The 25,970-nt window shown below is 43.8% G+C and overlaps 2 protein-coding genes across 4 annotated transcripts in view; both read left to right on the top strand.

Moving 5' to 3' along the window:
• Positions 1-4,292: 4,292 nt before the first annotated feature.
• On the top strand, positions 4,293-4,490 carry LOC308088671 (large ribosomal subunit protein bL33m-like; the record flags this gene model as incomplete). Its single annotated transcript, XM_080433222.1, has 1 exon — positions 4,293-4,490. The coding sequence occupies one exon, from the start codon at positions 4,293-4,295 to the stop codon at positions 4,488-4,490; it is 198 nt and encodes a 65-aa protein (XP_080289348.1).
• A 9,780-nt stretch (positions 4,491-14,270) lies between these two features.
• prkg2 (protein kinase cGMP-dependent 2) overlaps positions 14,271-25,970 on the top strand; it is a gene marked incomplete at both ends in the record, with an annotated part of 32,706 nt that continues 21,006 nt past the window's right edge. The window contains 7 exons of one of the 3 annotated variants that reach the window (XM_080432389.1): positions 14,271-14,591; positions 15,019-15,218; positions 18,185-18,351; positions 19,201-19,314; positions 21,001-21,106; positions 22,118-22,181; positions 24,720-24,797. In XM_080432389.1, the coding sequence (XP_080288515.1) occupies positions 14,271-14,591; positions 15,019-15,218; positions 18,185-18,351; positions 19,201-19,314; positions 21,001-21,106; positions 22,118-22,181; positions 24,720-24,797 (1,050 nt within the window). Of the gene's footprint in view, positions 14,613-15,018; positions 15,219-18,184; positions 18,352-19,200; positions 19,315-21,000; positions 21,107-22,117; positions 22,182-24,719; positions 24,798-25,970 lie in introns of all 3 variants that reach the window. The other 2 variants (XM_080432388.1, XM_080432387.1) reach the window with 2 other exon arrangements.

Genomic DNA, 25,970 nt, shown 5'->3' with positions numbered 1-25,970 from the left:
TGTTCCTCCCCATATGAAGTCATCCACATGGCAGGCTTGAACCCCAGTCACAGCACAGTCCTTATCTAGCCAGTAGAAAATGTCTAGATCAACTTAGGAAATCTTTCCTCCTGTTGTCAGCACCATTTCCTTTACTCTGTTGTACCAGTAGAGCATCTTCCAGACCATAGACACACTTGTTTAGCTTCCATAATGTGCCTTCACTCTCAGCCTCAGGAGGAGGCCTGATGTAAATGTCACGTGATAGTGTCATTCCCTGCAAAAATGCAGATTTTATGTCCATCGAATGATGTGTCCACTGTCTTTGACAAATCACTGAGACAAGTAGCTGAAGTGACTCTGTAGCACGTGTGGGGGAGTCCTTTGAACTCGTCAAACACTCTAGCCACAAGGCTTGCTTTTGGTACTGGTCCAGTGAGTGTCTCTTTGAGGGCGCACACCCACCTGGTAGAAACACATTTTTGTCCCTCATCTTTAACTTCCTCAAAAACATTGTTATCCTTCCAGCTGTCTATCTCCACATGTTTTGCTAGCATCATGACATCAATCTATGGTATTGTCTGCAACATTTGTATCTACCTCAAGGTTAACTCTTGACATATCAGCTGACTCTGTAGTGCCTGCAATATTAGTGGGTTCAAAATAAAGCAAATTGTCACATGTGTACATTTTAGTACACAGTGTTTTTGTAAACCTACCACAGCATACTAGTAAACAGTGCGTTAGTAAAACCCAGCGTACAGTCGAGTGACAGAGGGCGCAGTGATCTCATAGTTGGCACAAAGCCTTATACAAAGTGGGAGAGAGGGGGCTTAGGAATGGAGTTGAGATGGAAATGTCTGGAGATCTGTTGCCCCCATCAGGCCATCTGATGTACTGTATCATTTGGCCTAGTTGTAAGGAACACTTTATATTAAACATTAAACATGTTATATCACAGTGGTTCTCAACGTGGGTCCCGGGGACCCTGTGAGGTCCTTAAGGAGGTAACAGGTACGTAACTCTGAGAGTGTACACAATAGGTTCCACTTGTACACTCTTTGAGTTAGGATTTCATAGTGTAGATTGGGATCCCAGAGATGGTATCAAAACAGATTTTTGTTTAAAAAGGATGATCCTACAGCAATATCGTCCCCTTGCAATTGTGTGTTTAGGTTCTACACATTATCACTTATCTGTAAACCATTATTAACATTTAATGATTGTATGTACACTAGGGGAACACACACTTTGACACAACACAACCACATGCAGGAGCATTGTGTTGATTCTGATTGACTCCTTGTCTCCCTATGTCCCATCCATGCTAAGGCCATGTGCAGAATAAAAAATGGTGCCAATTTGCCTTATGACTGGTGACAGATTCTTTATTTTTTTTGTGTGCTTTGGTACAAATACTGTTATGATAGCATTACAATACTGAGCACTGTTGCAGTGTGATTGCTTGATTGATTGCTTGCTTGATTGATTGATTGATTGATTGATTGATTGATTGATTGATTGATTGATTGATTGAATGATTGATTGAATACTTTATTAGACAGAAATGTAAACAGCACAAGGTACAGTCAGACATTTGTGCTAAAAGTCCTGGGGACTTGTTTCCATTGTGGTCCTATGATCTATGTGATTACATTGTTTCACTTACAAGTCTCATAGTTAAAATACTTGAGTGAAGTTTTGTTCAATTTGCCATTTCCAAATAAAATATAAAAGCTGATATTGTTCTCTTATTTTTTTTAAACTGACCTGTGTGTATAAAAAACTGGAACAACCAGGCAGAAGGAGCGAGTGCATTCTCCGGCAGCGGCAACAGCCGCGGAACTTCCGCGGAACTGCCGGTGGAGGAGCGGCAGCTCCCGGCAGTGACTGCCGGCGGTGGAGCGGCAGCTGCCGGTGGAGCAGCGGAACTGCCGCGGAAACTGCCGGTGGAGGAGCGGCAGTCGCGGAACTGCCGGTGGAGGAGCGGCAGTCAACTTATTTTTTCCGCCGATAAAGTATAGTTTTGGACCATGACGGAGGCGCGCCGAATCAGCAGACCTTGAGGCCAAGGAGTCGCGGGCACTCGCGCCTCCAGGCGCGAGTGCCCGCGACGACCGGCCGATGGTCTGCTATTCGACTAAGCGCCGTCCGAGTTATGTACCGATAGGCACAGAATCGTAAATAATATTGGTGGGGACTGCGTTACACAAACGCAGCACACTCCCAAAGCTGACGCCACCGGCAGCTCCAGCCGCCGCCGCCGCCGCCGCCGCCACCGGCAGCAGCCGCTGCCGGAAAATGCACTCGCTGTCCCTCCAACCAGGTGCTCACAGGAGATAAAAAAAACTATAGTAACTATAGTAAAAAGTGTCAATGGTGCTCTTGGATTAATCGGGATCAAGACGTGAAAAAAACACAGACGATCCGGGCACTCAGGATGTAACTAGCAACATGTTTCGACCTCGGAAGGTCTTCATCAGGGCGCTGATAATCTAATTTATTCTAATAATTTAATCATGTCTGAGTGTGAATTATTAGATGATAATTTTGTTCATAGTTTAGTGTAGAGCTGACTTCAAAGGGTTTTCATGATATTTAATATTCAACATGGCCTTCGTTCTTCTCCTCTATCGTGTCCATTATTTTCCAATATTGGGACGCCGGAGAAAATCCCATAGATGTAGATCCCATAGATGTTTTTCCAAAATGTAAAATAACCATGTTCCAAAAATAAATCTGGTATCTGGTACTGTAGGTAGCTCTGTATCGTGTATGATATTGCATTATTCAATTTAGTCTGTGTTTGGAGCAAACTGAATTCACTTCATTTCACTTCCCCAGATCCCCACTCAGATTGTTAGTGCCGGTCCAGCGAATCGAACCGTGAACCTTAACGGCAACAAGTGCGCTTGAGCGCTCCTCTAACATTTAGGCCACCGCTGGCCCCAGTTCTGCCTTGTTGAACTTCTTCATAGCGTTTTTGCAGCTATGCCTAATGCCTAACCCTAACCTTGTTCCTAACCTTAACTTCAGTAAAATTAGGCCTAAAGCTAACCTTATAACCCCTAACCTCAGTCAAATTATGCCTCACAGCTGACGGCACTCAGGGCAATCTGATTATTCTAGGCCAGTGGTTCTAAACCCCCGCGACCCCCCAGAATAATCATATTTGAACTGGGGACCCCCCAAAATCATCATATTTGAACTGGGGACCCCCCGACCCTGACAAGCACTTGGAATTGTAGGAGCTGAGGCATTACATTTTGACTCGGTTCCACAGATAAATATTGAGAAAATAGCAGATCTACAAGCTCGCGTTCTGAGCTTGTATCGGCTATTTTCACAATGTTTTGCCTCTTTCTTATATTAATTGATAATTTGGCCAATATCTGACCAGTATTTTTTTAAAAGGTCTTAAAAGTCCTTGTCATCTGGGGACCCCCCAAAAAAATCATGTGGGGACCCCCCTGGGGGTCCCGACCCACAGGTTGAGAACTACTGTTCTAGGCCACAGGAGAGGGGTGAGGAGATTGGCCATATGGGAGGGAGTGAGGAGTAGAGTCACAGCAGGGAGAAACGGGCACACTAGACAGGACAGGGCTGACACAGGTCAGGGGCAAAGGCCATGATCGTGACAACAAACAGTTAGTCACGTTTCGTTTACTGTATATTGTAGGAATGATCACTTTCTATTGTTTCTAAGAAGTTACTGTATACATTTTCATACCGTATAGCCTTGACCTTTCTAATCAATAAATTCCTAAATATTTATATTCACCAAAAACAATACATAACATAATCACAGACAGTGGTGGAGGATCTTTGCTTAATAAAAGCCAGCATTCAAAATGATACTTAAGTAAGGGTAAGATACAGAATGGGTCCACGGGACCGCCTGGAGGGTCGGGTGTCCCCCGGAGGCGGGGGTCCCCCGGACTTGAGTGAGTACCCAGGCCCGGGGCTCCCCGGGCCGGGTAGAGGCCTCGCCAGAGGCCATATTAGGATCAAATTATATTTAAATCACCAAAGGTAAAAGTACTAATTATGCAGAATGGCCCATAATTCACAAAATCTGTATATTAATAAATCTGTTAATCTCCATATATGGAGTAACCTGATGTCATAATGTCAGAGACTAGCCTGGACTCCATATTTGGGCATAAAAGGGATGCAGACAGACAGATACAGATACCTCCATATGGGAATAAAAGGGAACACAGACAGAAAATTATCAGTGTGACTTTAAAGATAGTGAAGACTTATGTGTTGTTTTGAAGCTGACTTTGAGGAGTTTTTGAAATAATGTAAACATGTTTCTCACTGCTGTACATTTGGCGAAGGCAAAGTCCAAGACAGTCCTGGTGCAGATGATGAGCGCTGCAGGGACAGGATATTTCTTCAACACAAAGAGGAATCGTTTCAGAGATAAACTGGTGTTTCGTAAACACGATCCGATTGTGAACAAGCACGTCCTGTTCTTTGAAAAGAGGAAGATCAGATCGATTTAACAACAAATTAGGATATGGATACTTTATGGACAACAAAGGATCTCAAATGGACTCTTCAATTGTCACAGATTCTAAACAGCAGCCTGATTGGTTGACATGTTCTCTGAGGAGGTATGGGGTTGGTCAGTAGACTGTGATCCTCCTCCATACTGTTCATGTCAGATTATTCATTGTTATTTTGACCAACCTCGATCCTATGTTCTCTGTCATGTAGTTAGTACTAGATCTGTTATGTTGAAACTGATGTTATACAATGGATAGTTCTGGTCCTTGATTATGATTGGCTGAGCCGTATTGGCAGCTGTTGTAAAATGCTTTTTGTTTGTGATTTTGTTGTGAATTTGTATTTACAAAAACAGTTTCTCATAACATTGTAGGGGAGAAATGGCCTGTGTGCACTAACTCAACATTGACTCATTTTACATTTAATTAAGTAAATGTAAAATGATTCAATATTGAGAGCAACTAACTGCATGGCCCATTTATGTTTACTCCCATTTACAATGTATGTCCATATATGGAGATCCCTGAAGAATGCACAAATGTCAGTGTGAACCGTCCACCCGATGATATCATGATGACATCAGGGATCTTCACATAATAAAGGGGACACAGACATCCACCCATAAACACATAAACTCCATTTATGGGCGTAAAAGAGACCCAGGCAGACAGACAAAGATTTCCATATATGGGCATAAAAGGGACATATGAGATATTAACCTCTATAATGTCTTCTTTTTAATTTAATGGAAACAACATGGCGGCCGCCTTGACAAGGAAAGTCCCTGGTTTGCTCTATGTCTGCACCGGAGCACCAAAGCTCTGCCTGTTCTCTCCCATCATTCAACCTCCAACTCTGCTGCAGAAACCATCAACTGTTGTCTGGGCTTCTATGTCTGCTAAGTCAGTGTTTCCAAAACTCTATAACTTCAAGGACCCCCAGTTTTGTCCCATTAGGGCCACGGACCCCTATAACTCTGGGAGTGTGCACATTTGGTTCCATTTGCACACTCCCAGAGTTACAGACCGGTACGACGGGTCCATTTGGTTCCTAACTATCAATGGAACCCCTGGAACCCCCTCAAGGACCCCTGGGGGTCCCCGGACCCCACTGTGCTCTTGCGACGCGTCTCACCGTTTCCTATCCCGGGCCTGTTCCGGCAGCCAATCAGAAGCCTTACATACATCAGCGTGAAGAAGGGGAAGAGGAAGTCAGTGGAGTCCGTAAAGGACAGGTTCTTGAGGCTGCACTGTGGCCTCTGGGTCAGACGCAAGGCTGGACACAAGAAGAAGCTGTGGAGGAAGCTGCCCGCTCGAAGGAGCCGGCTGAGGCAGCACATGTTCTGTAACAAGACACAGAGCAAGCTGTTGGACAAAATGACCACCAAGTTCTGGAAGAGGAGGAACTGGTACCTTGACGACCCGTACTTTAAGTACCAAGATCGGGTCAACCTCCAAGTGTAGCTGCCTTTTCTGATGTGTGGTATTGCACTGATTCTATATCTATCTATCTATCTATCTATCTATCTATCTATCTATCTATCTATCTATCTATCTATCTATCTATCTATCTATCTATCTATCTATCTATCTATCTATCGCCTGCTACCAGGGCAGGCAATATAATTTTAACCACTTTATCTATTTATATGTTGGCAATTCAAAAATAGCAAATCTACACTTCTAGCACTTCGTGCTGCTAGAGCTTATAGCCTATATCTGCTATTTTTAAACATTTCTGATTTTTTTTTTTTTTTTTTTTTAATCTTTTTACATAAATCTCTTCTGGGGGTCCCTGGCACAAAACATTTTCAGGTGGGGTCCGTGGCCTGAATGAATGAATGGAATGGAACGCATTCATGCAGCCTTTCTCAACAATGTGTGTATTTCACATTCACAAACACTGACAGCAGAGGAAACCCTTTTTTCTATGAGGAAACCACACCAACCTGCTCAATGATGGAAAATTAGAAAATACTTTTTTGTCATTTCTATTTATCATAATTATCGTCATCCGGAAGTGTGTCAAATTATTACCAGAGCCTTGTCTGGGTCTGATTATAACTACAGAGCTTCAACTACAAGTTGAATCTATACCTTGCCGCCATCTAGTGGACATTTTTCAGATTGCTCGCAGGGTAAAGCCTCCGAATCAAAGTTGCTTCATAGCCTAAATGTTTGATAACTGTCTCAGTCTGCGACATTAATATAGAAACGTATATTGTCGTGGTTGGTGAAATATTTGAAACATAGACGTCACATATTGATATTGCAATGCAGTAGGCCTACGATTTGAATAAGTGCTATGCCAGTTAATTCATGATTCACAGTAGCTCCATAAAGAACCTCTCACTCCGCTATGAGCTGTATAGCGGAGTGAGATGTTCTTTATGGAGCTAGATTCACAGTGAGTGATGACTAATCAGGGAACCTCGGCCTATTTTAACAGTAAACTAAATGGAACAATACTGTACTTATGAAGCATCTGGCTTCTAAACACGGCACAATAATACGTGAATTGTAGCAATAACGTTTTTCCTCAAAGGATATGCAGACAGGCATCTTTGATTGATTGATTGATGTACTTTATTTAGTAAGACATGAGAACAACAGTACATGGAAGTACAAATTCACAATACAAGGTCTACTAAACTGGAAGACTCATAAAGCACTGAGCTTGTTTAAAATGAGATCCCCATCTTGCAAGTGGAACATGTGATGTGGGACATTCAGGTAAACTTACCGTAAATTATTATTGACTTCATTAGTCCTGTTATGGCGGTGGTGGGAAAAGTACTCAGATTTTTAACCTAAGTAGCCTAAAAGTATAAATACTGCAATATAGAAATACTCTGTTACAAGTAAAATTCCGGAATTAGAAATTTGCTTGAGTAAAAGTACAAAAGTATTTGTACTTTTGTACTTTGTACTTTTGTACCCCCCCCCCCTCATCACTATGTATGCACAGGGTCAGTCAATCCACTAGCCTGCTTAAGCATCTGCCAGGCAGTCAGCTGTTCTCATTGGCAGACCACGAGTTGACCAGTTTGCCCGGAAAATGTCTAGTTTGCTTGCGCTGGTAGCAGCGTAGCTTGTCTTCTGAGACAAGCTGGAGCTGGATGGGGATTAGGCTTCCTTCATTATGCAGCAGTTTCACCAGGAGGTACAGCTGCACGTTCCACACTGTGCCTTTAGGTTCAGACGGTCATGCCTACCTTCAACATCTTTGTTGGTCCTGCTGGCACGTTTGTAAACGCTCCAATGCTATGGCTGACTGGCTTCCACTGGCCATCAATCCTACAGTCTTCCTGGTGCCCACTCATCCAGGTGCCCACATGTCCCTAGTGCCCACTCATCCTAGTGCCCACTGTCAAAGGGGAATCTGTACTGGGTGCTCAAAAACATAAATACATAATGAGGCAAAGACAACAATTCAGAATTCCAAGTATGAGAGATTTTACTCGAGTAAAAGGAGCAAACTTTACACAATAGCATCATGCAATGGAAATCCAGTTTGGCTCACTGAGGTCATATTCTACCTCTGGTTAAATAGGCCTGTTTCAGACACACACCCTCAACACCTAAACACAGACAGTTTTCACATAGAGATGTTAATTTAGTCAACAAGCAAGCAACAAAACAAAATAATTTAAATGTTGCATAGGTGCCAGCTTGTCTCATAGAAGCAGGGTGGGGTCAAGCAGAAGAACATTTTATCACATTAGTTCATTTTAAATGTTTATATTCAAATATCCTTGACATTTCCCCCATTTTAACATTTAAAAAACCCTTACACAACAATACTCATAGCATATCGCAGGAATAGGCGAAAAACCCATATTCAACTTCACAGGAAAATTCCTATCCAGCCCAGCTCAATTAGCCACGACCACCCTTCCGGCCAACGACATGTAGAAGTTCAACAAAACAAAAATGCACAGGGAGAAAGTCCATTCATGTACAGAAAAATACAGTTACAAAATACAGGTACAGATCATAAAAGAAATAAAGCTCCGAAAAGGTCCTTCTTCATGGCCTCAAAGTATCATAGTCCATTGTTCCACTAAATCTTGTTTCACCAAAGTGATAGCAATGTCATTCTCTTGCCGTTAATGGAATGGGCATCCACAAAAAGAGTGATGCCGTCAACTGTAGCAAAACTAATCATTGACAACGCCAGGATCCGGATGGCGAATGTCCTGCGGTGTCCTCTCAGAATCCTGCGTAGCTCCTCGTTCTTTCATCCTCCCGTGGCGTTTGCCCCGTCCTGCAATGTGAAGCGTGGTTCCAGGTCGTTCCTAGTCCAGAAGCCGGTCCTCCTGTTCAGAGTGCTCTTTCCTCATCCACTCAGCCAGTCCATCCCCCGTTGTGAACACCAGGGCTGAAGACTCCATAGGATCCTTAGCAACACCATCATACGCCATTCTTGAAAAAGAAACACAAAACTTGTATAAATAATCTCATCAAGGGTTCAAAATGTAAAATCACAAAATTCATTAAAATCACATACAGCATACTTTCAAAATTTCGCCAACATCTATCATATACAGGAATACATAGGATTAGATGAAATCTTTTCAAATAGTGTAGCTATACACATAATGTACCTATATATATATCATATGATATTTGACTCTGCATATGGAAAAACAAATATCAATGTTTTATAGCAAACCACGATACTTAATACCACACAAGCCGTAGAGATAGCACGTTGTCATCATCTGTTATTCCTCCTCTCTCAAAACAGTTCCACTGCAGTTCATAAGTGGACCTGAGAATAAACACTCACAACAACATTATTTAACACACCCTAACTAAACCACATGTATGGCATTTAGTCATATATGGCACTTAGAGGCACACCACTAGCTATAGTAAACTAATCTTACTTTCATGTTTAGAAATCCATTCTCAAACCAATTATACTAGTTACCAATTACCATAAAATTCACTAGATTAATATTGCTATTTAGTGATGTGGTCCTGCAGTCCTGTGTCTGTGTCACTAAGAGAGAAGCAATCATTTACTACAAAAACATCTTAAAAAGAAACAAAATAAAACATGACATGAATTAGCATCATTCAATACAAATCTAAGCACACACAGAAACCATGTCATATGTTTACACAGCCCTTATGCTCAATTATTCAGTAGGAAAAGCACTAGGATTCTTCAGATCAGAATAAACAATTGTAACAATCAAAATCAGAATAAACACCATACATTACCCCCCGTGTTTCGGATTATTGGACAATCCAGTGTTCCCGGCTACCAGAAAAATTGAAAGTAATAAATTCGACGACGCACGTCTCAATAGGTCAGTTATCAATTAGTTTGTTAGTCGTGCTATTAGTCACAAAATACACGTGGGATAAAACACACTCATTATACAACAACATGAAATCACATCAAAACATTATGTTAGCCTCCCATAGAACGACACCGATCCTAAAAGAAATTGGGAAGGAAACAACATTATCGAGAGTAACTTTCCCACAAGCCCAAAACTCAGAAAATAAATTCATACTGGTATTGTCGGATTTCTGTTGCATGGCGTCCCAATGGAGCAGAAATCCTCAACCCAGACCCTGACCCCACAGCGGATGAAGAGCCCCCATCAACACACAGGAGAAAACATCACACACTGTCTACATTAAGATATATTCACATTTTCAATCACTCATCCCTAAAAATAATGGCACTTCCATTGTAGTGTCAAAATGTATGGTTAATCTAATCACCATAGTAGCCAAAAGTTCAGGGTTTAATCCAACAACACCTAATTCCAAGTGTCGACCACCTGCTGTGAGGGAAAGAAACTGAAACACTCGTAGATCTCTGTGCTCTTACACACTACATAAGTATCTTACAATCAGTAGGTTTTACTGGTAGCAATACCAGATTCACAATCTCCTAAAATGAACCACAAATGTATTATTTTTTTAAAGTAATGAAGTAGTTCACACACTCTATTTGAGCAAACATGTTTGAAAGTAATGAAGTAGTTCACACACTCTATTTGAGCAAACATGTTGTCTCACTTTCCTTGAGTACCTGGCAGTAACTTGTCAACAGACCACAAAACTCAGACTGGCGACTGGTGTATCAATGGGCTGATTTGAATATCTATACAGGTCTAAGCCCAGTCCTTTCAAAGAAAAACTACAGGTGCCAGTTGATCTAAGATAGGTGGCAGTATGTGCTTCACAGGCTTTTTGTTTCAATATATTCTCTCCACACAACCAGAGATAATGCCTCCTAATTTTGTGAACACAAATTCACTCTTATCATCTAAAAATTCCTATCTATTATTAGTTATATTAGTTAATACTCACTCCTCTCTCGCTTCTACCCCTCCTTTTCAAGACAGCAGAATAATGGTTTTCTCGAGGCCTCGGTCAGTCCCGACAGGCCTTTAAAAAAATCCATGTACTTACAGATGCTGCACCTTAAAGGGATATTTCACTTTCAAATAAAGTAAACTTACAAAAAGTATTTAAAAGAATTATGAAAAAAGCAATGGAAAATTCATGGCCCCCTCACACATTAGAAGGATATTCTAATGCGTGAGGGGGCCATGATTTTTCCATTACTTTTTTCATTTATTTTATATATATTTTTTAAAAGTTTATTTTATTTGAAAGTGAAATATCCCTTTAACCTTGATCAAAAGATAATTGTGTTGTCTTGTACACACAACATTACAATAAACAACACTCGCACACACACACACACACACACACACACTCATACAAACCATTCATTCTGTGCTAGCTTTGTTGTATATCTGTACAACAGGATCCCTCAGGCCGGACAAAAGTCCCCCTGAACAGACAGCCGGCGACTGTTTGATTGATTGATTGAATAACTTCTATACAAATACATGCAAAAACTAAAAGAGTCACTGAACGCATTTACACAACCTTACTAAACATGACCTCCTAACGGTTTGAGTGTGTCGGCTTATGATTACTGCGTTTCCTCGACTGACGTTAATCGGCAACACTAAAAAACATTCCACCAAGAATACAAATTTAAAAGATTAAAACACGTCCACAGCCTCCATTTTTCCATATATTGTATCCTATGTATTCAAAAAATCAAGCAAAGTCCCTCTAATCTGTGTCATGCGCATGAAGGCGAGACATTTCAGTCTCCCTACATATAGGCCATCAAAATGCCTATGGTGATCACAATTCATCACTGATACTTTAGAATCCTGAAAAAAAAGTAATTCCTCATGTACAGAACACCCAAACAGAGACCTCAGTACTCACCCCGGATGGCTGGCTGAGCAGCGAAGACTGCCAGGCCACGACCACTCTTCCCCACTCAGCCAGCACCCGTCCAAATCGTTCAATTATCTCGGCGGACTACCTCCAAATGTCAAAGGGGAATCTGTACTGGGTGCTCAAAAACATAAATACATAATGAGGCAAAGACAACAATTCAGAATTCCAAGTATGAGAGATTTTACTCGAGTAAAAGGAGCAAACTTTACACAATAGCATCATGCAATGGAAATCCAGTTTGGCTCACTGAGGTCATATTCTACCTCTGGTTAAATAGGCCTGTTTCAGACACACCCCCTCAACACCTAAACACAGACAGTTTTCACATAGAGATGTTAATTTAGTCAACAAGCAAGCAACAAAACAAAATAATTTAAATGTTGCATAGGTGCCAGCTTGTCTCATAGAAGCAGGGTGGGGTCAAGCAGAAGAACATTTTATCACATTAGTTCATTTTAAATGTTTATATTCAAATATCCTTGACACCACCTCTCCAGGTGCCCACTCGTCCAGGTGCCCAGTCACCCCAAAAATATGGTGCACAGGTGTGCTTAGTGCCCACCTATCCTGTATTTTCCCAGGTTCCCCGGCGGTGTAGGAAGTCTTATTTGTGCTATTATTTGTTTTTTAGGCACAGTTTTACTGAGGTTACATTTAGGAATACCTGGTGGCGGCCATTCCGAGGTCGCCGGATTTGACCCGGGGCGAGCGTGTTTTGGGGCGAGCGTTCTTGTATTCACATAGGGTACCCCCGCCCCCCCCCCCCCCCCCCCCTTTAAGGTGTTCCTAAAAAGTTGTTGTGATGCTTAAGAGGAAAATCTTCACAATATGGAATGTCAGTGTGGTCAGGCAGGTTTATTTGTACTAGATTAAATAGTCCTACAGTATATGCGCTGATCATCAGAGCAATGTGGTCACAAGTTATGGCCATTTAAGTTAGTGTTAGACACTGCAGTAACGCTGCTGTAACGCCCTATACAGTATGTGTGCAAGTTTTTTTTTGCCTGTGTGACTATTCACATCATGCCAGACCCCTGAACAGTGTTTATGCCAAGTTAGGAGCAGATTGGAGAAACGGAGTGCATGACCCTTGAGGCCTCTGGGGGCCACACATGGCCCCTGGTGTGACTATTGTCATGGCAGACCCCTGAACAGTGTTTGTGCCAAGTTTCTACCGTCCTGTAGGTAAATTAATTGTGAGGTAATTCAAAGTGCTTTACACAAAACATTAAGGCATTCACACATTGTAAAAGGACACCTGCATTTTCTTTTCTATTATTACCATTATGATTATTATTAGTTGGTCATTATAATAATACAAATAATAATTGTTATTATTTACATTACAGTGCAGAATAAATTGTCTTTGTGTACATGAACAGTGGCCAAGGAAGGTAGTAATTGTTTAGGTGGTGCAGTCAGTCAGTGGTGCATCCCAGTGGAATACAACACGTATGGCGGCTCGAGCCCTGCCGCTGCCAACGGGGGAGCGCGTGGTCTTCTCCAGGCAGTGCTCCTCTCCAGACAGAGCAGAGCGCACAGGCTGCAGTGCTGCGTTGATGCTCCGACGCACAGAGCTATTTCCACCCCGGACCAAGAAGACACGTACTGTAAGTACCAAAGTGCTCTCATTTAACCATTATGTGTGATCATAATATACCCTGTAGGCCTACAAATGCTGAGTTAATTTAACTCTGATAAGTGTGCAAAATGGAACCAAATGGACCCGTAAGGGTCCACACATTACAGAGTTTTAAAATAGATAGAATAAATAAATTGGATAATGGGCGAATTGAGCCTCCACTTTTGTCACAACAGGAATTTCATGAATGGTGTCTACTGTATGTGTGTGTGAGTTGGCGGTGTGGTCCCGAACAAAGACAACATTGTTCCTTTGACATTTTTTCTCATACACACCATGCAGACTGTAGGGAGTACTTATTTATTTATTTCTATGATTCACTCCTTAATTAAATAACGTGTGCTGTTGCCAGTAAAAGATACGTTAGATTAATATAAAACATTTTTTTTCCTTCTCACTACTACTCCTCCCCCCAACACATTTCAGATTGAGAGCTTTACTTGCGCACTGCTTCCAATTTCGCACAAGTAACTGTTCATGTAACCTAATACTTCCTGCCTTCTGAATAATAAATGGACAAGACACATTCATAGACCATTACATACTCAATCTCTCTCTCTCTCTCTCTCTCTCTCTCTCTCTCTCTCTCTCTCTCTCTCTCTCTCTCTCTCTCTCTCTCTCTCTCTCTCTCTCTCCCCAGTGTTCCTCATTGACATGTCAGCCTTTTTAGTCTGAAATCATACACTGAGGTTTCTCAAACAGACCGGCTGTGACATTGAACAGCGAGGAGCTAAATGTCAGTACGGCCTCCTGGTGACACAGAGAGATGCGTTTAGGAAAGCCTCCTGTGTTGTCTGTAAAGCTTTAAACAACGAGGTAGAGAACCCAACGTTGACAAGATGGGGAACGGCTCCGTCAAGTCCAAGTGTTTAAAACAAACGGACGCCGCGTCCAACGGGAGAGCCCTCAAAGAGCCGTCCCAAGCCGCCCGACCCAAGAGCCCCCCGTCCCCCCATGACGCCCTGAGAGCCAGACTGGAGGAGACGGAGAGGGAGGGCAAGAGGAGAGACGAGGAGCTCCGCGCCAAGGACCGCCAGATCAAGGGTCTCCAGGAGCAGCTGGCCAGGCAGACGCGGATGCTGGCCGAGCTCAGCGAGGAGCTGCAGGTCAAGTGCATCCAGCTCAACAAGCTGCAGGAGCAGCTGAAGAGCCAGGCCACCATGGCCCCACCACCACCACCGGTAGGTCTGGAGCGGTTATATAACAATTACATGATTTGCGTGGTCGTCAGCATCGTTTCCATTTGTTGTCATCTGTTGAAGAATGTTCATACGTTTTCAAACATAAAAAAGAAATAGTGGAATTATCAGATCTACAAGCTATGCGATGCGACACCTTGTTTCCACTATATATGTATATACAGTATATGTACATATACATTATTTATTTTGGTACAAGTTTAATATTGTCAGTCAATTTCTTTGTATGTTGAAGTTATTTATTTTTCATATCTGTCCTGTGCAATGTTTGTTTGCAAAGATGCTAAAAACGCAATTACTCGTATATGACAAGTAATGGTCAAGTAAAATGTCATGATGGTGATAGCCCTACCCCTCAGCCCCGGCAGTGGGGTTTGAACCGGGCCAGGCGGCGGCGGCGGTGCGGGCTCCCTCGCTGAAAGGTAGCGGCAGGGACGGCTCCAACCTCGAGGGTCCAGTCAAGGAGACCCTCAACAGGAGGAAAGGGGCCAAGGCAGGCGTGTCGGCGGAGCCCAGCTCCAGGACCTACGACTCCAGCTGCCTGCCCAGGTTCTCATTTGAGGAGGCACGCGTACCCAAGGACGCAAGGTGAGATTATTTGGTTTTATTTCAACTTTGGAGCTCTAGTTTTTAGCTGGCAAGAGGACTTTTTGTGTGATGTTGTTCATGGATTGGAACCCTGGTCTGCCGCGTAACAAATCAAGCATCTAGAGCTCTGGCGGTCTGCTCTGCTACACTGTGTATCCCTGTTTTGATTTTCCAAATTTAGTGCATGGTTAGAAAGTTAACAGTAACCCTTTCGTCCCTATTCTGGGAATTCTTGGAATGTCATAATAGGCGAACATTCATATCGAATCTACTAGCTCACAACGCTTTGCAACAGCAAATAGATTTGGTGTAGAGGGGGGGGAAATGTATAGGACAAATTGTATAGGACTTAAAATGCCACCAGTCAGTGCTCATATATTCCACCAGAGGAATGACTTGCAATACAGGATGTATTTTGGCAAAGAGGACCTTTTCATCATGTGTAATTTCTTAGTGTTCTTCAGATCGTAGGCAACACCCCTTATGAATAAATCCAATCCCCTCACTTGAGCTTGTAGGTGGGCTATTGTATCCGAATGTTGGCCTATTATGACATGCTCAGAATAGTGATGCTAGGGTTCATGTGGGTAACAGATGCAAGTGATTTGGTGGATGAGCCTATCCGGTACCCTCTCATGCACATAAGGCCTGTTGAAACAGTACAAGCATCCTTTGCAAATGACACTGACTGTTGCATGCCTGATTATATACAGTACAATAAGGCTGCAAGATTTAATGGGAATGACAAAGCTACACCTCGAGAGAAAACAAATAAGAAACAAGTACATGAGAACAAGTAACGAAGATACCTCTGCTAGTAAGCTAGCATCAAGAAGATACAAGTAGAGTGAAGTGCTAGGGGGTGAGGTGGAGTCTGAAGAGGTGAGTGCTAGGGGGTGAGGTGGAGTCTGAAGAGGTGAGTGCTAGGGGGTGAGGTGGAGTCTGAAGAGGTGAGTGCTAGGGGGTGAGGTGGAGTCTGAAGAGGTGAGTGCTAGGGTCGGGAATTGGAGTCTGAAGAGGTGAGTGCTAGGGGGTGAGGTGGAGTCTGAAGAGGTGAGTGCTAGGGTCGGGAATTGTAGTCTGAAGAGGTGAGTGCTAGGGAGTGAGGTGGAGTCTGAAGAGGTGAGTGCTAGGGTCGGGAATTGGAGTCTGAAGAGGTGAGTGCTAGGGGGTGAGATGGAGTCTGAAGAGGAGAGTGCTAGGGGGTAAGGTGGTGTCTGAAGAGGTGAGTGCTAGGGGGTGAGGTGGAGTCTGAAGAGGTGAGTGCTAGGGGGTGAGGTGGTGTCTGAAGAGGTGAGTGCTAGGGGGTGAGGTGGAGTCTGAAGAGGTGAGTGCTAGGTGGTGAGGTGGAGTCTGAAGAGGTGAGTGCTAGGGTCGGGAATTGGAGTCTGAAGAGGTGAGTGCTAGGGGGTGAGGTGGAGTCTGAAGAGGTGAGTGCTAGGGTCGGGAATTGGAGTCTGAAGAGGTGAGTGCTAGGGAGTGAGGTGGAGTCTGAAGAGGTGAGTGCTAGGGTCGGGAATTGGAGTCTGAAGAGGTGAGTGCTAGGGGGTGAGATGGAGTCTGAAGAGGAGAGTGCTAGGGGGTAAGGTGGAGTCTGAAGAGGTGAGTGCTAGGGGGTGAGGTGGTGTCTGAAGAGGTGAGTGCTAGGGGGTGAGGTGGAGTCTGAAGAGGTGAGTGCTAGGGGGTGAGGTGGAGTCTGAAGAGGTGAGTGCTAGGGGGTGAGGTGGTGTCTGAAGAGGTGAGTGCTAGGGGGTGAGGTGGAGTCTGAAGATGTGAATCTTCGGACTAGAGTGAAAATTGGGAGTGAGGCTGCAGTTCTGACTGCAATGGGGCCCACAACACATCATTGTGAGCTTGTTAATCTGCTAATTTCACCCCCAGAATAGGGATGCTAGGGTTCAAGTGGTTAAGTAATTAACTTAACCACCCCCCACCCTTTATTTTATTTTATTTATTTACAAATCAATAAATCCTGATCCAACTTAAAAGTAGGGCTGGGATCTGGAACCGTAGGAACCGAAGGAACCGGATCTAACATTGAGGAACCAGAATCAGTTTGATCACGCTGTCAGAGCTGGTATGAAGATTTCACGTCTGTTATACAATTACAATACCAGTGGTTCTCAAAAAGTTTTGTAATTTCAAGGACCACCATAATAATAATAATACAAATGGAACCAACCATTTGGTTCCATTTGTACCCTCTCAGAGTTACAGTCTTCTAAGGGTCCATTTGGAACCCCCTACAGGAATTGTTAAAGGGAACCATTAAGGAATCGGACCGTTTAGACTCTAAACGATTCCCTCTAAACTTTAGAGGGAATCGTTAGGGAATGGGAATCGTTAAAATCCAAAAAGATCAGTAAAAAAAAAGATGGGGGGGCACGGTGGCGCAGTCGGTAGCGCTGTCGCCTCACAGCTAGAAGGTCCTGGGTTCGATTCCCGCAGGGGACGCATTGGGCGCTGGGGGCGTGTTCTCTCCTCCGCGTCATCAGTGCCCATACCCTAGGTGGGGTTGGCGAAAGGGCCTTTCTGTGTGGAGTTTGCATGTTCTCCCCGTGTCTCCTAGGGTAGGTACCCTCACAAAAACATGCAGTAATCCTGGTCACTATACTGCCTCCCCCTGGCCAGCCGGGGCGCCTGATGGAGGGGAAGGGAACTGGTTGGAATAACGTGTTCCTTCCACGCGCTACGTCCAACCAGGGAAACTCTCCCCTGTCGGGTGACAAGAAGGTCAGTTGGCTCTCATGCATTGAAGGAGGCATGAGCTCGGCCTGGCCTCCCTAGGTTGGCAGAGGGAAGGTAGTGCCCAGGATTACATAGACAATTGGCACTGGGTGTAAAAAATAGGGTTACAAAATCGTGGGATAAAAATTTAGAAAAAAAAAATCCAAAAAGATCCCAACCCTACTTAAAAGATGGTCCTAGGGGAGTGCTGATGTTTTCCTTCATGGTGTGTGTGACAGTGTGAAGAGGCTGCTGACGGACGCCCTGAACAAGAACCAGTATCTGAAGAGGCTGGAGCTGCAGCAGATCAAAGACATGGTGGAGTGCATGTATGAGAGGACCTACCAGCAGGGGGACTATGTCACCAAGCAGGGAGAGCCTGGCAACCATCTGTATGTGCTGGCAGGTACGAGCATTGAGCACTGTAAAAAAATACTTTGTTACAAGTAAATATACTGCATTCAAAATCTTAAGTCACAGTACAAAAGCATTAGCGTCATGTTATTGTACTGTAATTATTGACCATTAACTACCCGAGCCCTATTTCATATTTTTGGCTATTTGAAAATAGCAGATCTACAAGCGATCACATGCAATGGGGGTCTGTGGCCTAATGCATATCAAACTGGTGATCTTTGAAATTCAAAAGGTTGATAATCACTTTTGTAATGCATTATTTATGTTAATAAGAAACCCCACTTAAGAATCCTGGGCAGCCCATTGAATGTAAGGTATTACAGCATGCGTGGTGAGACCCTGAAAGTTTTAGGGAATTGATCACTTGACCAATATACTTATAATCGCCTTTTTCAGGGATCTGTACTTGGCCCCCTCCATTTCCCCTCTACACCAAATGCCTTTGCTGAAAATAGCCGATCTACAAGCTCATGACATGACACATTGTGAGCTTGTACATCGGCTATTTTCACCAGTCCGCCTATTAGGTTAAGGTGAGAATAGGAATGCTAGGGTTCATGTGATTAAGAGTCCAAATCAACACCAACATTAACAAAGACACAACGACATATTCCTCATCCTGTTATTTTGATTAAGTTGATGTCTATATATTCAGGAGCATGTGTCCTACTACTACTTATGTTCTGTGTCAGTTACGGCTGGGCAATTAACCGAAAATAAATATTGAAATTAACATGTAGAAGTAATAGGTTTAGGTACAGTATGTAGGTTAATTGAATAATTGGGGTTTGGGAAGCCCTGATATAAACTTTTGATTGTCCTTGTTTCATGTTTCCAGATGGAAAGCTGGACGTGTTTCAGAACTGCAAACTGCTAACTTCGATAAATGTGTGGACCACGTTTGGCGAACTGGCCATCCTGTATAACTGCACAAGAACGGCGTCTGTCCGAGGTAAACAGCTCATGATTATCATGTTACTGTGCCCAGCAGTTGTGTTAACATTTTACTTAAGTAAAAGCAGCAAGACCACAATGAAGAAATACTGTTAGTAGTGAAAGTGAAAGTCCTGTATTCAACATTTGATCTGAGTAAAAGTGCAAAAGTCTTGGCATCAAAATATACTTAAAGTACCAAAAGTAAAAGTACCTTGAAATTTTACTTAAGTGCAGTACTTAGTTACTTTCCACCACTGCTATATGACCTTTACAAAGACCCTAGTTAACCTCTGACCTCTGACAGCAGCTGGATTCACTAGTGCACGTTTGCTGTGTGCCAGTTATACATCAAGAGACACAAATGGAATTAAGTCTGATTTATACGTTGTCGTACAACTGTGTGGCTTATATTACTGAAAGAAGCCAATCTACAAGCTTGAAGATCGGCTATTTATTTATTTATTTTACAAAGCAAAACCCAACTAATAAGCATCATGAAATGATGAGTTGTCGATACGTTGGTCTACTACCCTGAATGTTAGGTCAAGTAAGCGTACCCTCTAACCCCACCATACCCCTGAGGGCCACCAGCCAATTACTAGTCAACATATACAAATATGTCCTTCACAGACCCCGGGCCGGGGACAAAGAGCACTCTCACATACATGGTATGTGCCTTCCAAATGCCAATGAGGTGACGACAAACCAGAGGGCAAGGCTATGGGATGCGATGTAAAGCCTTTGTAAACACGCCCCCGCCGAAGCTTGTTTGCTTCTCTCTAATGACATATCTGATTCTCATGCTTCTTGCTATCTGGCCAGTGGCTGGATCAGATTACATTCAGAGTACATATGGTTGTAGACTAGGCAGGGTGGCACCGTATAGTGTCAGAGGGGGTTTGTTTGTTTAGTTTTTCCCACAAAAAAAGGTCAAAAGATTTAAAGACATTTTCAAATTACTTCTTAAAATGTATCCCACGATTTTGTAGCCAATTTTTCACCCAGTGCCAAATGCCTAAGCTTGTAATCCTGGGCGCAACTCTCCCTCTGCCAGCTTGGAGAGAGCCCCGAACTGAGCTCATGCCTCCTTCAATGCATGAGGAGTGAGCAGGCCGCTTCTTATCACCTGACAGGGGGGAGTGTCCCCGGTAGGACGTAGCGCGTGGAAGGAACACGTTATTCCAACCAGTTCCTTTCCCCTCCATCAGGCGCCCCGGCTGACCAGGAGGAGGCAGTATAGAGACCAGGATTACTGCATGTTTTTGTGAGGGTACCTACCCTAGGGGACACGGGGAGAACATGCAAACTCCACACAGAAAGGCCCTTTCGCCAACCCCACCTACGGTATGGGCACTGATGACGTGGAGGAGGGAACACGCCCCCAGCGCCCACAGTGTCCCCGGCGGATATCGAACCCAGGACCTTCTAACTGTGAGGCGACAGCGCTACCGACTGCGCCAAAATTCAAAAATATTTCGAAATAATCCCACCCTCATAATAATCCCGCTGTGGGCACAGGAGGTAAGGCGGCAGCTTGGAAATCAGAAGGTCACTGGTTAAATAGCCTCCTGTGTGTGAACAGGTGAATGAATGTAAAGCGCTATATTATGCACGCTATATGCACCATTTACCATTTTCAAGTAAAACATTCTTCCCCCACCGGTATGCTCTCTGATGCATGTTGTTGTTGCTGTACTTGCAGTGGTCAACAAAGCGAGGACATGGGCTCTGGACCGCGAGGTGTTCCAGAACATCATGAGGAGGACGGCCGAGACCCGCCAGGAGCAGTACCGCAACTTCCTGCGAAGGTTCGTCCCAAACTGGCCAATAAGATAAAGCCAAATGTATACACACAGGCTGTGAGCGTGGGAGATCAGCTATTTTTGGCACGCTTTATGCCCTCACGTGATAAATCCAGCTTTATACAGCAGTCTTATTATCACAATGGGTCATTTGTGGATAAGTGATTGTGCCTGCGACGAGCAGCCTATATAAAAGTTATCTCTGCCAGGCAGGAAGGCGGAGATTATGTTTTTGCCACTGTGTATCTTTTTCAGTGTCACATACTGATCAACTAAATAACAACTAAATTGATTCCATTGGAACACAGGTTATTCTTTTCCCCATCTCCTGAAATGTATACGGTTTTGGTCATACAAGGTTTTCACCTATTATGTTTTATAATTTGTTTTAGGCTGAAACCATGCCCAAAGGAGTCATCATAGAATCTACAGTATGATGTATGACTCCTATTCTATGTCATATTATCTATGACATAGATAATATGACATAGAATAGATAGATGACTGACATCATAGAATAGACACATGAAGTCCACACTGTTATCAGGCCATATCTTGTTCTTGTTTAAACTGCCAAATTTGTGCCCTGTAGTTCAGTCGGTAGCGCACTCATCTTTCGACCACAAGGTCATGGGTTCGCTCCCGGGCACCGCCAACTCAGCGTATGCGTAGCACGGTTTGTGTGTAATACTCGCCTTTCGACCACAAGGTCATGTGTTCCATCCCGGGCACCGCCAACTCAGCGTATGAGTAGCACGGTTTGTGTGTGGCAAGTCATGCAGTAAGTACTGGGAGCTGATGGTAGGTGCACAATGCGAAACGGGAATAGACTCCCGCCCACGCTCTGGCTGATACCGGCAATAAGCCTCTCCGAACGACTTACTTAATTACACTCCCAAATAAGCTGAATAACTGGATCCATTGTCAGTGTCTATTTGTATTTATAAACAAACTATAACTATAACTATAATAAGATGTCGATGACTATAATGTGTTTTGGATGTTGGTTTTCTGCAGTGTATCACTCTTGGCTAATCTACCAGAGGACAAGCTGAGCAAAATCGTGGACTGCCTGGAAGTGGTAAGTTGTCTGTGTACATACTGTACAGTAGTAAAAGCATGATGTGTTGTAGATACATCTTCGAAATTATTTGAATTAATTATTTTTATTTTCACCTGTATTTCATCATACAAGAGCGTGGGTGAGTTATGGCCATTTGAAGTGCTAAACACTGCTGTATCTCCCCCTATACAGTACGTGCAGTATAGGTTAGAACCTAAACAGACCCTTTGCTAGTGTTTGTGCCAAGTTTGGTGCCACTGGGGGCTCCTGGTAGCAGTAAGCATGCTTGTACAACATGGCTCCTGGGTGCCCCTGACACAATAAGCTGAGTTGTACAACGTGGCCCCTTGTGTGACTCTTCTCATGGCAGACCCCTGAACAGTGTTTGTGCCGAGGTTGGTACAGATTGGAGCAACGGTGTGCCTTGACAATGTGTGGCTTCTGTCTAACCTGGGGACCCCCGACAGCAGTAAGCTGGGTCGTACAACATGGCCCCTGGTCTGACTATTCTCATGGCAGACCCCTGAACTGTGTTTGTGACAAGTTTGGTGCGGATCGGAGCAACCAAATATCCAGACGTTGCATTTGTGGCGTCCACCGTTGGTCCACCCACTCTCTAAGCAATTTTAATATAAGAAGGATATTTAATCAATGAAAAGCATTAAAAAGAGCTTGTGACTAAATAATAACTACTTTGGATCACCTGGAACACATGGTTCCTTATTCCATTTCCTGAAAGTAACAGTTTTGGACATGGCAAGGTTTCCGCCCGACAACGACGATATACTATTACCGAGTGTCAGCATGTTTTCTCTTCCTCCAGTCGGAAAGCCCTCACAAATTACCCTGTTGATGAACGGCTCTGATGTTGTTCCTGTCACTGCTCACTCCCAGATACTGTTACCATTAGTATTTGACCAAGGTCCCCGAAAGAGTTTATTCAAACAGATGTGTGACTGACAGGGTGTGTGTGTGTGTGTGTGTGTATGTGTGTGTGTGTGTGTGTGTGTGTGTGTGTGTGTGTGTGTGTGTGTGTGTGTGTGTGTGTGTGTGTGTGTGTGTGTGTGTGTGTGTGTGTGTGTGTGTTGTGTGTGTGTGTGTGTGTGTGTGTGTGTGTGTGTGTGTGTGTGTGTCTGTGTGGGTGTCTGTGTCTGTGTGTGTCTGTGTATCTGTGTCTTATACTTCCAAATGTCCCCACAAGAATTTGAGAAAATACACATTGTGATGATAATGTTCCTGGTCCTCAGAAGAGAAATTGTTGTTTTATGGTTAAATAAGATTTGGGGAGTTAGGTTTACAATTAGGAAAAGGTTAGGATTAGAATGCACAATAGAAGATCTACAAGCTCACTGCGACACATCGTGATCGTGTAGAAAAGCTATTTGCGGCGTGTGACAGTCGCGTACACAGTATAACTCAGTTTATAGTGTTAGGGGTATAAAATAAATATGATAAACTAGCAGTTGTAGATAGACAACTATCACTCATCTCCTGTTTGAATAACATGTCTCACAACACACACATAAACAGTCTATCCCCAGTATGGTGGGAGCAGCAGGGACAGCTCTGGTCTTGGGGTGCTCTGAGCGGCTCACTGCTGCTCTGCCCTAGCCTGGTAAACCCCCCTCCCTCCGGAAATCTCATTTGCATTTGATTTCAGGAAGGAGGTCTGGGATTGCGCAGGGAGTAAAGCTGCCCGAACACTGCGTGTTCGAACCAATCAGCGGCTGCTAGGGGTGGGATCATCCAATCACCTGCCTAGTAGCTTGAAAAAAAGAAAAACCGTCTGTCATCGATTCTGCGACCGGAGTCTCAGATGGAAGTAGGCTGTGAAACAAATGTGTGTCGCAAGCTTCTTCCATTTGACGGTGTCAGGTTAGCTCTGCCCAGCCAGGAGAGAAAAAGTGAAGTAGACACAATCGTTCCTCATTTCTGGCAGCTTGTTTGTAACCAACCTATTCATTTTAGACAATAAATACATAATTTAGTTGCTCAATCTTGATTAGTTTCACATCTACACCTGCTAGTTAATTTTTTTATTTTTATGTGCTACTTCCATACAGTCGTTTCTTCACCTGTACAGTCGTTTCTTCACCGTGCGTCAACGTCTACTACCGACGTTGACGCACGGTGACAGGCTGTCACTCGTAACCTCGCACACGTGCAGTTTAACCCATTAAGACCTTAGGCCGATTCTACAAATGCCTTCTTAATCAGTAGTTCTCTAACTTTTTCGTGCCAAGGACCCCCAAAATGATATGTATTTGGCTGCGGACCTCCCATCTGAAAATGTTTTGTGCCAGGGACCCCCCCCCTGCCCCAGAAGAGGAGGAACATTGAAAAATGTTCAAAAATAGCAGATGTTCAAGCTCGCAGCGCAGCACGAAGCGACCACTGTGAGCTTGTACATCTGCTATTTTCAAAATCTATTTTCCCAGTTTTAACGGGTTAATGCATTTTGCGTCGTGAACAAGCATCAGCGCTGCTGGTGTGAATCCAGCGTAACACTTTCATCTTCTCTTGACTTGCGTCTCCTCTGCACCTTCCTTCCTCCAGGAATACTACGACAAAGGAGAGTACGTTATCCGAGAGGGTGAGGAGGGCAGCACCTTCTACTTCATCTCACAGGGAAAGGTAAACGTGTCCTCTCACATCAATCACACACTCTAGCCACTAACAATAGACAGACACTGGGCGCTTGTAGATCGGCTATTTTCACAATGTTTGCCTCTTTCTTACGTAATATTTGACAATTTGGCCAATTTGGTATAAAAAAAGGTCTAAAAAGTCCTTAAATTGTCACTTTAGAAAGGTGCAGATAACCTGTGTAGGCTATTTTATGTTGGTTTGTTTACTGTTGAGTGAGAAAACAATGTTGCATATTAAGCTAATCAGCTGGGGACCCCCCCAAAATAATTTGGGGACCCCCAGTTTTGCAACCACGTGCTCTAGAGTCTAGACCAATGGTTCTGTTTTCGACAAATGTTGACAAATCTTCTCTGGCGCAGAATCTTTTCAAATGGGGGGCCGCGGCCAAATGCATATCAATCTGGGGGTCCGTGACATGAAAATGTTAAAGTATAGACCTTCAGTTCCTCTCCTTTGAATACTGTAAACCTTCCATGCCATCCAGGGCCCATGCTTCTACCCCCTCTTCATAGTTTGGGCAAAGGGAGGTGGATGTCAGCTATGACTCACCCTGTGGGAGTCAGCTCACCATCCCACCCACCCGCCTGTGTGTCTGTCTTGTCTGGTAATGTCAGCAACCCGACACCGGGGGGGGGGGGGGGGGGGGGGGGGGGGTGGTGGGGGAGATGGAGAGAGCCGGCAGCTCAACCTCAGGGGACTCTTAACTGCCATTAGCAGCCTGTGTGAGATAGCAGCTATTCAGCTAAACCAGAGCCCAGACACAATTGTTGGGGGGGAGTGGGGGGGGCTTAGGCGTAGGCTAATACAGGAAATGCCCCCCCCTGACCGTAGAGCGGATAAAATCCACCAGTGCTCACTGCTGCACTACCTCATAATATGTCCAAAACTGTTACTTTTCAGGATTCAAATTCAAAAGCACCAAAAGTAGCAGATCTACAATCTCGGATCTGCTACTTTTTATGCTTTTGTTTGACCCTGTAGTATGATGAAGTAAGGCGTTAATTTACAAAACAACACAAAATGTTAGAATATGGAGATAAGAGGTTTCTGCCTGACATCAAAGTTATGGGGCTTTATAATTGTTGTTTAGTTTTTTTAGTCTTTTTTAATACAGAACCATATGTCATAGATGACTTGTTAGAGGCACACATACGTATT

This window comes from Gymnoscopelus braueri (assembly GCF_963280865.1).
Source record: "Gymnoscopelus braueri genome assembly, chromosome: 7".
In the NCBI taxonomy this organism is placed as follows: Eukaryota; Metazoa; Chordata; class Actinopteri; order Myctophiformes; family Myctophidae; genus Gymnoscopelus; species Gymnoscopelus braueri.
Note: the sequence above shows the minus strand (reverse complement) of the source record. Positions and strands in the feature narration are given on the sequence as shown.